This window comes from Dermochelys coriacea, chromosome 5, assembly GCF_009764565.3.
Source record: "Dermochelys coriacea isolate rDerCor1 chromosome 5, rDerCor1.pri.v4, whole genome shotgun sequence".
Classification (NCBI taxonomy): Eukaryota; Metazoa; Chordata; order Testudines; family Dermochelyidae; genus Dermochelys; species Dermochelys coriacea.
The window spans coordinates 127,987,269-128,003,283 of record NC_050072.1 but is presented as its reverse complement, the minus strand read 5'-3'; the positions used below and the strand labels follow the sequence as shown (position 1 = coordinate 128,003,283).

Sequence of the window (16,015 nt, the reverse complement as noted above, 5' to 3'; positions counted from 1 at the left end):
CCGAGCCATTCGGTCCCTAGTCTGTAGCGGTGCATTGGATTCTTCCATCCTAAGTGCAGGACCCTGCACTTATCCTTATTGAACCTCATTAGATTTCTTTTGGCCCAATCTTCCAATTTGTCTAGGTCCTTCTGTATCCTATCCCTCCCCTCCAGCGTATCTACCACTCCTCCCAGTTTAGTATCATCCGCAAATTTGCTGAGAGTGCAATCCACACCATCCTCCAGATCATTTATGAAGATATTGAACAAAACGGGCCCCAGGACCGACCCCTGGGGCACTCCACTTGACACCGGCTGCCAACTAGACATGGAGCCATTGATCACTACCCGTTGAGCCCGACAATCTAGCCAGCTTTCTACCCACCTTATAGTGCATTCATCCAGCCCATACTTCCTTAACTTGCTGACAAGAATGCTGTGGGAGACCGTGTCAAAAGCTTTGCTAAAGTCAAGAAACAATACATCCACTGCTTTCCCTTCATCCACAGAACCAGTAATCTCATCATAAAAGGCGATTAGATTAGTCAGGCATGACCTTCCCTTGGTGAATCCATGCTGACTGTTCCTGATCACTTTCCTCTCCTCTAAGTGCTTCAGGATTGATTCTTTGAGGACCTGCTCCATGATTTTTCCAGGGACTGAGGTGAGGCTGACCGGCCTGTAGTTCCCAGGATCCTCCTTCCCTTTTTTAAAGATGGGCACTACATTAGCCTTTTTCCAGTCATCCGGGACTTCCCCCGTTCGCCACGAGTTTTCAAAGATAATGGCCAAGGGCTCTGCAATCACAGCCGCCAATTCCCTCAGCACTCTCGGTATATGGGTGAAGGGTGGCCACCTTCAGAACAGCTGCAAGTGTGCATTTCTGGAGGAGTGCATCTACGGAAAATTTGATTGTAAAACAGTAGGACAGGCTTCCCCCAGGGGCAAGTGTGCTGTACTACTTAAATCAGCTCAATTCAAGGTCTAGTTACTGGAGCCAAACAACACTAGTTAGTGTAGATATAGAAGCCCTTACTCCCAGAAAATCTGAAATGAGCTTTAGGCAACAGTGAAAGCAATCCTTCGATTGTTCTGGGAAGCTTTTTACCATGAGCTATTTCAGTTACTGGATCTGTTCTCCAAATTCAGACAAATAACAAAATTAAACTAAAAGTTGTATCTTACATAAACCAAGATCAGAGTAATACCTATGGCAAGATGGTAATCTCTACAGCCAGCTGGAGATAGGGTAGTAGTTTAATAAAATGGACTGCTAGCTCCTGTTCTAAATGTCAGCTGCATAAATTAGGATAGCTATCATGTAATTTAAAATAGGACAGTTTTATTTTGTAAGCCACAATCCACTACAAAAATACAGTGTAAAATTGCTTTAGTCTTTTAGACACCCTGAGGAGGATTCCTACAATTCCATAACCTGATGCCATTCATAAATGGCAGAAGAGCACTTCAAAAATACAATCATGTAAAAATCACTCTATAATAGTACCTTCTAGGGTATTTGACAAGGACCTGAGTATTTATCTAAACTGGGTACTGAGAATCACATTTTTGTGATCAATATTGAGTCAGAAATATACCTGTAGCTACACCCTTTAAAACCTTACAGCATGGTTGCTGTAATCTGGGAGAATTAATTTTAATTCCTTTTAAAGTAGTTTTACACACAAATAATTGAAAAGCAGGCTCCATTTCTTTGTCCCATCACTTCCTAAGTCAGTTTGCAGATTGTTATTGCACCTTCCCATAGCCTAAGTGCTGGGTAAAGAGGCTCTGTGAACTTGCAGCGGAATGTATGCAGGTGGGCCATACCATCAGTTACATTATAGAACGAGAGGATGCCAGCCTCATAATCCAGGAAAACACCAATTCGTTCGGGATCGTCATGTGTCAGGATCAGGGTCCTCTCTCCTTTGTGAAATGCCCAGTATTCAAGGTCAAACCTTTTTATACACCAGGATGCTCTGTTCCAACCTAGTCGACAAGTTTCAGAGTCTCCATGTCTCTTGATGGAAGGGAACGCTGCTCCAATCCACCATCCTTGTCCAGCGTGAAGCACGTCCACTTCCCAGTAATGGCTCCCAGAGAAGAAGGCATCTTTACTCAAGACTTGCCATAACTTATCAAATCTCTGGGGGCTAGAAGGGTAAAATTTCCTCCTCCAGCTGCAACTTACTGTAAGACGATCCTCAGACAAACTCAACCTGGGATGAAGGCTATCGTATTCCAGGGTTGGAGATCTCGCATCTAGAACCAAAACCATAAGTATGTTACATGTAATTATTTGAAACTTGCGTGAGTGACTAATAGAGATCTCTTGAGACAAGTCAGGCCTGATTCCTATGAAGATGACAAGTCTATCAGAGCACTGAAACTGACTATGGTAGAGGATTGTAACTTAGTTGGGAAAATGCAACTTAAAAAAAAGGGAGGGGGGTTTAAGGAAAACTGCATTTTTGATTACTTGTAGTTTAAGAAACGTGTGAAGGGAGAGGCCCTAAAAACAAACTATAGATTAATGTCCTGTTTTTTTTACAAACTGGTTTAAAATATTATTATTAAAATGTGACCAAGGAAACTTTGCATATGTCTGGAGGACACAATATCAGGGAGAACAAAATTTTAACCAAATTCAGTACATTAAACAACAAATAAGTATAAAATACCAACTATTGCAGTAGATTTTAAGGAAAAGTTTTTTTCTTAGAACTAATTTTTCTACTTAGATTCATAGATACTAAGGTCACAAGGGACCATTGTGATCATCTAGTCTGACGTCCTGCACAACGCAGGCCACAGAATCTCACCCACCCACTCCTGCGATAAACCTCTCACCCATGTCTGAGCTATTAAAGTCCTCAAATCATGATTTAAAGACTTCAAGGAGCAGAGAAGCCTCCAGCAAGTGACCTGTGCCCCATGCTACAGAGGAAGGCAAAAAACCTCCAGGGCCTCTTCCAATCTGCCCTGGAGGAAAATTCCTTCCCGACCCCAAATATGGCGATCAGCTGAACCCTGAGCATATGGGCAAGATTCACCAGCCAGATACCCAGGAAAGAATTTTCTGTAGTAACTCAGATCCTACCCCATCTAACATCCCATCACAGGCCATTGGGCCTATTTACCATGAATATTTAGAGATCAATTAATTACCAAAATCATGTTATCCTATCGTACCATCTCTTCCATAAACTTATTGAGTTTAATCTTAAAGCCAGATAGGTCTTTTGCCCCCACTGCTTCCCTTGAAAGGCTATTCCAAAACTTCTCTCCTCTGATGGTTAGAAACCTTTGTCTAATTTCAAGTCTAAACTTCCCAATGACCAGTTTATATCCGTTTGTTCTTGTGTCCACATTGGTACTGAGCTTAAATAATTCCTCCCTCTCCGGTATTTATCCCTCTGATATATTTATAGAGAGCAATCATATCTCCCCTCAACCTTCTTTTAGCCAAGCCAAGCCAAGCTCCTTGAGTCTCCTTTCGTAAGACAGGTTTTCCATTCCTTGGATCATCCTAGTAGCCCTTCTCTGTACCTGTTCCAGTTTGAATTCATCCTTCTTAAACATGGGAGACCAGAACTGCACACAGTATTCCAGATGAGGTCTCACCAGTGTCTTGTATAATGGTACTAAAACCTCCTTATCTCTACTGGAAATACCTCTCCTGATGCATTCCAAGACTGCATTAGCTTTTTCATGGCTATATCACATTGGCAGCTCATAGTCATCCTATGATCAACCAATACTCCAAGGTCCTTCTCCTCTTCCGTTACTTCCAATTGATGCATCTGCATCTTATAACTAAAATTCTTGTTATTAATGCATAACCTTACACTTCTCACTATTAAATTTCATCCTATTACTATTCCTCCAGTTTACAAGGTCATCCAAATCTTCCTGTATCGTTTCCCGATCCTTCTCTAAATGGCAATACCTCCCAGCTTTGTATCATCCGCAAACTTTATTAGCCCACTCCACTTTTTGTGCCGAGGTCAGTAATAAGATTAAATAAGATTGGTCCCAAAACTGATCCCTGAGGAACTCCACTGGTAACCTCTCTCCAGCCTGACAGTTCACCTTTCAGTAGGACCCGTTGTAGTCTCCCCTTTAACCAATTCCTTATCCACCTTTTGATGTTCATATTGATCCCCATCTTTTCCAATTTAACTAATAATTCCACATGTGGCATTCCATGGTATCAAACGCCTTACTGAAATCTAGGTAAATTAGTTCTACTGCATTTCCTTTGTCTAAAAAATCTGTTAGTTTCTCAAAGAAGGAGATCAGGTTGGTTTGGCACAATCTACCTTTTGTAAAACCATGTTGTATTTTGTCCCATTTACCATTGACCTTAATGTCCTTAACTAATTTCTCCTTCAAAATTTTTTCCAAGACCTTGCATACTACAGATGTCAAACTAACTGGCCTGTAGTTACCCGAATCATTTTTTTCCCTTCTTAAAAATAGGAACTATGTTAGCAATTCTCCAATCATACAGTACAACCCCTGAGTTTACAGATTCATTAAAAATTCCTGCTAATGGGCTTGCAATTTCATGTGCCAATTCCTTTAATATTCTTGGATGAAGATTTAGTCCTATTAAGCTGTTTGAGTTTTGCTTCTACCTCAGATATGATAATATCCATCTCCATATCCTCATTCCCATTTGTCATGCTACCATTATCCCTAAGATCCTCTTTAGCCTTATTAAAGATTGAGGCAAAGTATTTGTTTAGATATTGGGCCATGCCTAGATTATCCTTAACCTCCACTCCATCCTCAGTGTTTAGTGGTCCCACTTCTTCTTTCTTTGTTTTCTTCTTATTTATATGGCTATAGAACCTTTTACTATTGGTTTCAGTTTTCTTTGCAAGGTCCAACTCTACTCGACTTTTAGCCTGTCTCACTTTATCCCTACACATTCTGACCTCAATAAGGTAGCTTTCCTTGCTGATCCCTCCCATCTTCCACTCCCTATATGCTTTCTGCTTTTTCTTAATCACCTCTCTGAGATGCTTGCTCATCCAGCTTGGTCTACAACTCCTGCCTATGAATTTTTTCCCCCTTTCTTGGGATGGATAGCTTCTGCAGCTTTGATTTAAAGTAATCCCAGGCCTCCTCTGCCTTTAGATCCATAAGTTCTTCAGTCCAATCCACTTCCCCAAATAATTTTCTTAATTTTTGAAAGTCAGCCCTTTTGAAATCAAAAACCCTAGTTGCAGATTTATTTTTGTTAATCCTTCCATTTAGTTTGAACTGAATTAGCTCATGATCACTTGAACCAAGATTGTCCCCTACAACCATTTCTTCTATGAGGTCCTCGCTACTCACCAAAACCAAATCTAAAATGGCATCCCCTCTAGTCGGTTCAGCAACTACTTGATGAAGGAATCCATCAGCTATCGCATCTAGGAAAATCTGAGCCCTATTATTATTACTAGCACTGGTCCTCCAGTCTATCTGGGAAGTTAAAGTCTCCCATGATCACACAGTTTCCATTAGTATTTACTTCATTAAAAACATTAAAGAGGGCTCTATCCATATCCAAATTAGATCCCGGTGGGCGATAGCACACCCCAGGCACGATCCCAGGGGAGGCTCTAGTACTTTTCTTCCCCAATGTAATTTTTGCCCAGACGGACTCTGTCTTATCCATTGCATCACTTCTTATTTCTTTACATTCTACCTCATCATTGATATACAATGCTACAATGCCACCACCTTTACCTTTATTTCTGTCTTTCCTAAACAGCACATACCCTTCAATACCTGTAGTCCAGTCATGACTACTATTCCACCATGTTCCTGTTTATCACTATAATATCTGGTTTCACTTCCTGCACCAGTAGCTCTAGTTCCTCCATTTTGTTACCTAGGCTCCTCACATTGGTGTACAAACATCTTAATTTTTGCTGTTTAGCCTCGCTCACATTCTGTACCCTATTAGGTACGGTCATTCTACAGCCAGTATAACCTGTTAGACTGGTATCCACACTGCCCTTCCTCCTTATATACATTCTTCTACCCATGGCTGTATCCTTTCTTACTTCATTTTCTTCCCTCTCAATGCTAAAATCCGGCGTGGAGATTACCTGGACATCTCCCAACCATCTCCCCCAAATTTCTAGTTTAAAGCTCTCTTAATCAGTTGTGCCAGCCTCCATCCTAGAAGTCTATTTCCTTCCCTACTCAGATGAAGTCCATCCTGAGAGAACTGTCCTCTGTCCATGAATGCCTCCCAGTGGCCATACATCCCAAAGCCCTCCTTATGGCACCACTGCCTAAGCCATCTGTTGATAGTCATAATCTTGTCAAACCTTTGTTGCCCTTCTCTAGGAACAGGCAGAATCCCACTAAAGATCACCTGAGCCTCGATTTCCTTAAGCGTCTTCCCCAACCTAGCAGTCTCTCTTAATACTTTCCAGAAAGAATCTAGCTGTATCATTTGTTCCCACATGGCTCAGATGCCTCATGGAAAACTAGGTAAACATTCTAATTAGTAATGGTTTTGCTGCTGCATGCCATATTTTCTGAATTATTTTTCTTCCCTGTCTCACTCTGAAGATTATTTTGCTTGTAAATAGGATATGTGGTCTTAAAACATCCACCTGTCCTTTAGTGTCACACATGATAATACTGTGATGACATATCTGGGCACTGATGTTAATAACTAGTGATATATAGTAATTACACAGTACTTTTCACAAGCAAGAGCCAGAATAAAGGTGTGAATTTACACAGCTGAAGATCTGGCCCTAGATCTCAAAGCTATCGACAAAAGTGGGCAAGTATAATTTTTCTAGTTTTATAGAAGGGGAAACTAATACAATATGGCTAAGTGAGGAATAAACAGCAAAAGCTTGGTGTTTTTATGCAAACAGCCTTTGTAATAAAGAATATGGCAGAAAAACAGATTTTTTATTTTAAACACATGCTTTGTGTGTGTACACACTATAGTTATACATATACACATTGTGGACCTGATTCTTCCAATGACCTCATGTAGTCATTTACACCAGTGCAAGCTAAGTCCAAAGTGGGTGCGATATGCTACCATTCTGATTTAGTAGTATTTTACTTCAAATTTTCAGTCAGTACAGATGCATACGTCTAGAGAGCCAATTTGCTACTTCCTTGCACAAAGTATGTGTTTACATATATGTATATCAGTGTGTTTTCCAAAGTCAAAGTCATTTTACACTGTCTATTAAAAAGTTAAGCTTTTTCTAGACAAGGAAAGGTGGTCGAGTTTAGGTTGGGCTTAGCCAGCTCATGTTAGTTGGTTTGACGTTTTTCCTAGTCTCGTTAAAGCCTTATTGGCCCTTACTTTAAAAGGCAAAATGACACCTTATTAAAGGTGTTCACCCAAAGCAGCACTCACATGCTTTCTTAGCAAATAACTTTGTCCACAAAGCCTGAGTGATAGCCAGAGACACAAGTGCTCAGAATTTTTAACAAGCTGGATTGTTTTGTGATTTGATCTTTATATAGTCACTGTGACAAAGTTCCTGCTCTACCTTGGTGGGTCTTGAGCTTATTGGCAGATTTGCTCACCTTGGAGCTTCACGGCAGCCCTCAGCTTGGCTGTTTTTCTGAATTCACAGTCCAGGTCGACGACTCCTGTGTCTGACCAGGAGTTAGAAGGATTTGGGGGGAACATGGGCCCGCCCTCTACTCCGGGTTCCAGCCCAGGGCCCTGTGGAATGCAGCTGTCTAGAGTGCCTCCTGGAACAGCTGTGCGACAGCTACAACTCCCTGGGCTACTTCCCCATGGCCTCCTCCCAACACCTTCTTTATCCTCACCATAGGACCTTCCTCCTGATGTCTGACAATGCTTGTACACCTCAGTCCGCGTTCTCACTCTCAGCTCCTAGTGCCTCTTGTTCCCAACTCCTCACACGCACACCACAAACTGAAGTGAGCTCCTTTTTAAAACCCAGGTGCCCTGATTAGCCTGCCTTAATTGATTCTAGTAGCTTCTTGATTGGCTGCAGGTGTTCTAATCAGCCTGTCTTAATTGTCTCCAGAAGGTTCCTGATTGTTCTGGAACCTTCCCTGTTCCCTTACCCCGGGAAAAGGGACCTACTTAACTTGGGACCAACATCTCTTCCTTTTATTTCACTCCAGTAGTCCTCTGGCCTGGAGGAAGGAGGGAGAGGGCGGCGGCGGCAGCGGCTGCTGCTAGGTCCTGGGCTCTCCCTGCTACAACTGCTGATTCTGCTGCTCTATCTGGGCGTTTACCTTTCTGCCACGCATCCCTCTCCGCCGGAGAACTGGCAGAATTTAGAGGGCGGGGTGATAGAGCGGCTCCGGAAATGGACAGGACTACTCCGGTGCCTCTCCCTTCGAGGGAGAGCGCTAGTGCTTAATCAACTAGTCCTGTCCATGCTCTGGTACCGGCTCAACACCCTGGTCCCGGCCCCGGCTTTCCTGACCAACCTCCGGACATCAATTCTGAAGTTCTTTTGGTCAGGACTGCACTGGGTCCCTGCAGGGGTTCTCCATCTACCTCTGGAGGAGGGAGGGCAGGGCCTCAAATGTCTGCTTACTCAGGTCCATGTCTTCCGCCTCCAGACCCTGCAGAGGCTCCTTTATGGTGCAGGTACTCCGGCGTGGAGCATACTGGCGCACTCCTTCCTGCGCCGCTTCCGAGGGCTCCGATACGACCGGCAGCTCCTTTATCTCCATCCGAGAGGTCTTCCACGAGACCTCTCCGGGCTGCCGGTCTTCTACCAGGACCTCCTCCAGACCTGGAAACTCTTTACAACGACCAGGTCCGTGGCGGCCACCGAGGGGGCAGATCTCCTCGCGGAGCCCCTGCTACACAACCCCCAGCTCCGTTTGCAGGTGGCGGAGTCCCGCTCGGTGCGCCAGAGGTTGGTCCTGGCAGAGGTCACAAGAGTCGGAGACCTCCTGGACTATGACCGGGGAGACTGGCTGGATCCCCTAACCTTCGCTCAGCGCATGGGGCTTTCCAGACCTTGTACTCCCCGACGCATACTTCAGGAGGTGAAGGCCGCTTTGCCGCCCGCTGCTCGGGTTTATCTCGACCGGGTCCTGCACGAGGGCACGCCCCGCCCACCCACTACCCCAGGCCCGCCGGACCTTTTAATTGGACCCCTGCCCCGTGGACCCAACCGATCCCCTCACCCCTTCACTAGAAGCCGGCTGCACGAGATGCAGCCGGTCTGTTTTCAAACCGCGCCAAGAAAACATCTCTACACGCTCGTGCTTCACGCCCGCACCCTCGTGTCCCGCCCCGATACAAAATGGCGGGACCTCCTGCCACTTTTGGAGGGTGAAGAGCCCCGGTGGGCCAGCCTATATTCCATCTTAGTCCCAAAGCCCGCCGGGGATGTCAGTTGGCGGCTCCTTCACGGAGCCGTGAGCACGGGCGTGTACTTGGCGCGGTTCACCACAATCCCAGACACCTGCCCCTTTTGCGGCATGAGGGATACCCTGGCACATGTTTACCTGGAGTGTGCCAGGCTGCAGCCCCTATTCCGGCTCCTCACCAATATCTTATTACGTTTTTGGTTGCACTTCTCCCCTCATCTTCTCATTTATGCACTCCCTATCCGTGGCCCCACAAAGTCACGGGATCTCCTGGTCAACCTCCTCCTGGCCCTAGCTAAAATGGCCATCTACAAAACCAGAGTGAGGAGGTTGGCCGATGAAGTCTCCTGTGACTGTGGGGCCTATTTCCAATCCTCGGTCCGTTCACGTATCCGGTCAGAGTTCCTGTGGGCGGCGTCCTCTGACTCCCTTGACGCCTTTGAGGAGCAGTGGGCTCTGTCCGGGGTTCTCTGCTCGGTGTCCCCGTCCGGTTCCCTGCTTTTGACCCTTTGACCGCACTCCTGTCCCTGTTATTTTATTAGTTGTCCACTGGAATTTTTTGAGTATCTAGGTCCTGTGGATCCCCCTTTTAGGCTGGGGGGGGATCCTTTAGCAGTGGACGGGCTTCGCCCCCTATATCAACCCCCTCAAGTCCCCTCCAGCAGTCCCAGCTACCCCTCCCCTGCCTGCCCCTCAGTCACCCCCCCCCAAGCCTCTACCTCCGCTGTCGCTGTCAAACCATCTGCTACCACCCCCGCTGGGGCACCAGCAGCGACGGGCACCGGGGGTGACCTCCACTGCTACCACGTCCTTCCCCCCCTCACATTCGGGGGGAGCCCCCCCAGCCGGCAGGAAGAGTCAGGGTAAAAAGGGGAAGGGCCCCGCTAAAAAGACCAGGCCCTCCATGGCAGGGGCTGCCCCCATTGCCCCGACCCCACCACCAGTTGGGGCATTCCTCCCTGCTGTTCCCTCCACCAGCTCTGCGGGTGCCCCTCCCCTGGCCCCCAGAGCATACGCCCAGGTGGCGGCAGCCCCTTCGCCTGCCACTACGTCATTTCTCCAGCCCACCGCCTCCGCTACCATCTATAGTGGCCGGGGCCCCTTTCCCACCATGACCAGGAAGCACGGCGTCCGTTGCCTCCTGGTGCCCCCCTCGCCCCACGTGGAGACCTATGTGCGGGCGTTGGCGAGGGCGGTGGGGCCCACGGCCATTGTGGCGGCCTCCAAAATGTATGGCAAGGTCGTCTTCTTCCTAGCATCGGAGGCCGCCGCCCAGGAGGCGGTGGAGAAGGGCCTGGCGGTGGGGGGCGTGTTCGTCCCCTTAGAGCCGCTAGAGGACCTGGGCGTCCGCCTGGTCCTGACCTCCGTCCCTCCCTTTCTCCCCAATGCCGCCCTGTTACCCGCCCTTTCTACCTTGGGAAAGCCCATCTCTGTCATCAGCCCTCTCCCGTTGGGCTGCAAAGACCCCGCCCTCCGTCACGTCCTCTCGTACCGCCGGCAAGTGCAGCTTCAACTGCCGCCGGCGGCGCGTGACGGAGAGGCACTCGAGGGGTCCTTCCTAGTCCCCTACCAGGGGACCCCTTACAGGGTGCATTATTCCACGGGGGAGGCCCGGTGCTACCTCTGCCGGGCGATGGGGCACGTCCGGAGGGACTGCCCCTTGGCCCGGCAAGGAGGGGCATCTGGGACCCCCGAGCCCCAGCAGGGCACCAGCCCCGTCATCGCCGACGCCCCTGGCTGCCCGGTGCCTGAAACCGCCCCTCCTCCTTCCCAGTCCATCATTGCTCCCCCTCGGGCCCAAGGGGCACCTCCCCTACTATGCCCAGACGAGCGGGAGAACCCCACCCCCGCTGCTTGCAATCTGGCGGGGCCTGTGGAGGAGGGTGCGGCAGGGACACCGCCAAGTATGGGAGAGGGCCCGCCCCAAGGGGAATCTTCCCTCCCTTGTGCTGCCCCACCGTTACCCCCTCGAGTCCCTGAGCCATCGCCTCTGCCCCCTGACACAACCCCTGCTAGCCAGCCCCTGGATGGTGCCATGGAGGGCTGGGCCCTAGTCCAGGGGAAGCGGGGCAAGCGGAAGGCTCAAGCTCTGCTCCTCCGATCGGATGCGGAGGCCCCCCGGGAGACCAGGAATGGGGGCCTGTCTGTCATCCACCAGAGCCGGCTGGGGAAAACATGGCAGCACTGGAAAGCAGTATCTCCCCTCCACGGGAGCCCCTCCCCTCTGAGGCCCCCGACAGAACCCCCCCTCCCCTGGCACCATCTGAAACCTCAGTGTGCCCCGAGGCGGCCATCGCGTCAGGTACTGGCGGGGAGAATCCCGGGGTGGCGGAAAATGATTTCCCATCCATATATGAGGAGATCGAGGCCCTCGGTCTGACCCCGGTCACCCAGGGGGAGGACGACCCTATGCCAGCGGGCCTTGATATAGGCGACTTCACTCCAGCCCCCCTTTCCCCATGCTCCCTCCCCCTAACCGTTGCTTCCGCTCCCACCTCCGAGGAGCCCCTGGACTCCTCCATCAACCTGGCTGCAGATGGCACCCTGCTGAGGGCCACCGAGCCTGTTGAGGTGACAGCTAGTGCTACGCGGCTGGGACCCGAGCCACCAGGGGCACTCCTCATTGGTGGGGAGCATTCGACCTCCTTCCCAGGAGGGGGACCTACAGAAGAGAGTCCACCTCCTGATGCCGTGGCTGCCAAATCCACCAGAGAGCCTGCACCCGGCATCACCCGCCCAGTATCTCGCCTATAACCCTGCCCCTGTCCCTATCCCGTCCATCTCCCGAGATGTTATTGCTGCCCCTGGGGCTGTCTCCTTCCCTTTTCCAATCGATGACACCCAGGGAGCAGCCTTTGTGTTTACTCGTCCCGACCCACCAGGGGCTGCTATCCTCCCTCCGCTGCCCCCTATCGCCCCAGGGTTCCAGGCGGGCCTAGTGGCGCCAACCCATCAGGAGCCCCGGCGGGGGTCCGCACCCTGTCTGCCCATCTCGGTGGGCCATGGGGCTGTACCAAGGGCCCCGTCGGGGAGTAACCAGGAGACAGTAACCCCAGCCCCCCATGTGCTACGAGAGGAGTTGCGGGAGTTTTTAGAAGATGTTCTTGGCTCCCGCAACAAAATACAGCTTGCTCTCCAGCGATAGGGGGACTTTCATCAAATCCTCCAGGCCGCAAGGGCCCTCATGGAGGAGGGTAAAAGGACGGGGAGGCAGGGCGCCATGGCCTACCAGCAGGTCCGCTTCTTCCGTGACTCCTTACTCACATACGGGGTAGGTCACGGACTGCTGCGCGGCCCATCTGGAGCCGCGAGCGTCCCAGTCGGCAAGGATCCCCCACCAGCCCTCCTCATGGCACCTCTTACCATCGCAACATTGAACACCCGCGGCTGTAGGATGGGTCTCCGCAGGTCCCAGGTGCTCTCCTTCCTTCAGGAGGGGGGGTACTCTGTGGTTTTCCTGCAGGAGACCCATACTGATCCGACCACCGAAGACAGCTGGCGGCTGGACTGGGGGGACAGGGTCTACGTAGCCATCTCACAGTTCGTACGGCTGGAATGGTGACCCTGTTCTCCCCCGACCTACGGCCCGAGGTGCTGGGGGTCACCGAGGCTGTGCTGGGCTGCCTGCTGCACCTCCCGGTCCGAATGGAGGGGCTCGTAGTCAACCTCGTTAACATTTATGCCCTGGCAGCAAGCCCGGAGTGGCTGCAATTCTATCAGCAGGCATCCACCTTCCTCGGCACCTTGGATCCTCGGGAGTGCCTGGTCCTGGGAGGGGACTTTAACATCCCCTCGAGGAGCGAGACCGCTCGGGGACCGAGCAGAGCCCGGCCACCGCCGCCATCCTCCAAGAGATAGTCGAACACCACTCCCTGGTGGACGTCTGGCGCGACTACCACCCGGATGACACTTCCACGTTCACCTTTGTCCGGGTAGAGGCCCATCAGTCAAGCCACTCCCGTTTGAACCGCATTTATTTATCACGCTTCCATCTTTCACGAGCCCACTCCTCCAGCATCTGGTCGGCCCCATTTTCTGACCATCATTTAGCCACAGTGACAGCCTCCCTCTGTGCAGAGAGGCCGGGGCCGGCCTATTGGTATTTCAGTTACTCTCCTATAGCCATCTGGCCTGACCCTGTCACATCACTCATGCACGTGTGTTTGAATTGTTTCCTGTTTAGGCTGTGAACTCCTTGGGCTGAGGGTTATGTCTTCCATTATGCTCCGACAGGGCTGAGCACAATCAGTTGTTGTACACGCCTTGGTGGTTAGGGCACTCACCTGGGATGTGGGAGACCCAGGTTCAAGTACCTGCTCCTAATCAAACAGAAGAAAGACCAATGTAGTAGAAAGAGAGAGCCTGAGACATTAGGTCTGGTATAAGGAGCCTGGTATGAGGTCTGAACTAAAGTCAGGCCCTGTTACAAAGCAGATGCCTGCTTGCAGGTTCTATATCTGATACATGAACTTGGCAAGAACAGGGCTGGTGTTGCAAAAACGCAAGCACTCCTAGGGCACTAAGTATTTACTTAAACACATTCCAGAAGGATAGTACTAGAAAACCCTGATACAAGAGTATGGTGTAAACACATTCCTCAAAGATAATACAGGGACACAATGACCTGTCCTAAGGATAAGGTCAGGATGGCAGGGTGATGGATAGAGATGTTTTGATTGAACCCACATGTACAAGGTAAAGGGTGTAACTATGTCAGAGGAGCTATGATAAATCAAGGGGGGGGGGAAGGGTAGCTCCCTTTTATGGACACCCAGCTAGCCAGTTAGTTATAAAATCCCTGTTAGTAGTTGTTCTCTACTCGCTCTACCTGTAAAGGGTTAAAAAAAGTCCATAGGTAAAAGGAAGGGCATCTGACCAAAAGAGCCAATGGGAAGGTTAGAACTTCTTAAAATTGGGAAAAAACTTCCCCCTTTGTCTGGCTGGTTGTTCTCCTGGAGAACAGGTATAGGATTGGAGCTATGCTGTAAATGCTTGAGGCAGATATGAAAATAATCAGAGCATACCTAGAAACTACTCATTTGAAACCACAGCTATGTAAGCAGATCAGGAAATGTCTAGGGAGACACAATGAGGTTTCTCTCTCTTATTTCTTTATGACTTGTGGACTCCTCTGTGCTAACCCTAGGTGCTTTTGGATTGCTTGTAACCTTTAAGCTGGACCTCAAGAAGCGATCTTGATGCTTAATCCTTGTAACTGTTTTTTTTTTTAAACTTAGCAAAAAGCCTAAGTTCCAGATGTATTTTCTCTCTTTTTGTTTTTAATAACATTTACCTTTTTAAAGAATAGGATTGGATTTTTGTATCCCTAAGAGGTTTGTGCATATGTTGTTTACTTAGCTCATGGCAACAGCTGATTTCCTTTGTTTTCTTTCTCAGTTCTTCCTGGGGGGAGAAGGGCTTGTGGGTACCCCACAGGAAGGAATTCCCAAATGCGTCTTCTGCACTTGGGTAGTGGCAGCATCTACCCATCCAGGGTTAGAGAAAAGCTGTAACCTTGGGAGTTTAATACAGGTCTGGAGTAGCCAGTATTAATTTTTAGAATCCTTGCGGGCCCCCACCTTCTGAACTCAAAGTGCCAGAGTGGGGAAATCAGCCTTGACGGGGCAATACCCAACTTGTTTGTATGAGTGTATAATAGAGGGGTCACAGAGGGGGTGTCTTTGTCCAGCCGAGGAGGAGCAGCGAGTCCTGCCGCTCACTGAGCCGAGTCCATTGTCACAGGCGCAATATCCCCAGAGTCTACCGGGTGCTACTACTCTGCTTCGTTGACAATTAACCTGGCGGGGCACCTTTGCTACTGAACTGAGTCGGTTTCCTTGGGCCGTTCTATCGAGCTCTGCTACCTCAGCTATCTGTGCAGCACACAGAGAGCACACACCAACAGCCAACAACTGACAGCAACCTGAACCCAGGGCTCCCCAAACACAGGGGCCCTAACAACTTGGCTAATCTGGGGTCTACCCCCCATGCCATTCTGGATCTGAGAAACATTCCACAAAAAGTTTTGGTTTCAATAAATCAGCAGCATTTTCCCATAAAAAACTTTCACCAAAAAATTCCCAACCAGCTCCAATCTTGACCACTCTGCAACCCAAATGAAAAGGGTTTTGTCCTGGGCTAACTATCAGCATCAGTACAGAGGAACCCACTGCTGCACACTGCCTGGAGAGCAAACCTACGAGCTCTGTACCGCTGTTCTTCCTTCAGACCCTGGTTAGAGAGAGAGAACAATGTCTGCCTGCAGTGGATGTTAATTGTTGCAGAACGTTTCTCTAAACAGAAAAAGAAGCGGACTTTATTGTTGCGTTACTGATATTTACATAGCAATGATTTGTAAACCTGTTAAAACTTCCTAAATAAATAGTTATAAAAAATACATCTAAAGCAATTCCTCTTGGCAGTCTCTACGGCCATCCACTGGTGAAACACTGATAACAAAAAGAGACTGAATTGGCTTCATTAAGCCCTAGTCTACACTAGGCATTGAGGTCGAATTTAGCAGCGTTAAATCGATGTAACCCTGCACCCGTCCACATGACAAAACCCTTTTTTTCGACTTAAAGGGCTCTTAAAATCTATTTCCTTACTCCACCCCTGACAAGGGGATTAGTGCTGAAATAGATTTTGCTGGGTCGAATTTGGGATACTGTGGACGCAAT

General features: G+C 49.1%; 1 protein-coding gene across 1 annotated transcript in view; it reads right to left on the bottom strand.

Moving 5' to 3' along the window:
* Positions 1–818: 818 nt before the first annotated feature.
* Positions 819–16,015, bottom strand: part of TRIM14 (tripartite motif containing 14) — a 42,382-nt gene continuing 27,185 nt past the window's right edge. The window contains exon 7 of the mRNA XM_038403701.2: positions 819–2,246. Within this exon, the coding sequence (XP_038259629.1) occupies positions 1,711–2,246 (536 nt within the window). The 3' untranslated portion in view covers positions 819–1,710. The remainder of the gene's footprint in view (positions 2,247–16,015) is intronic.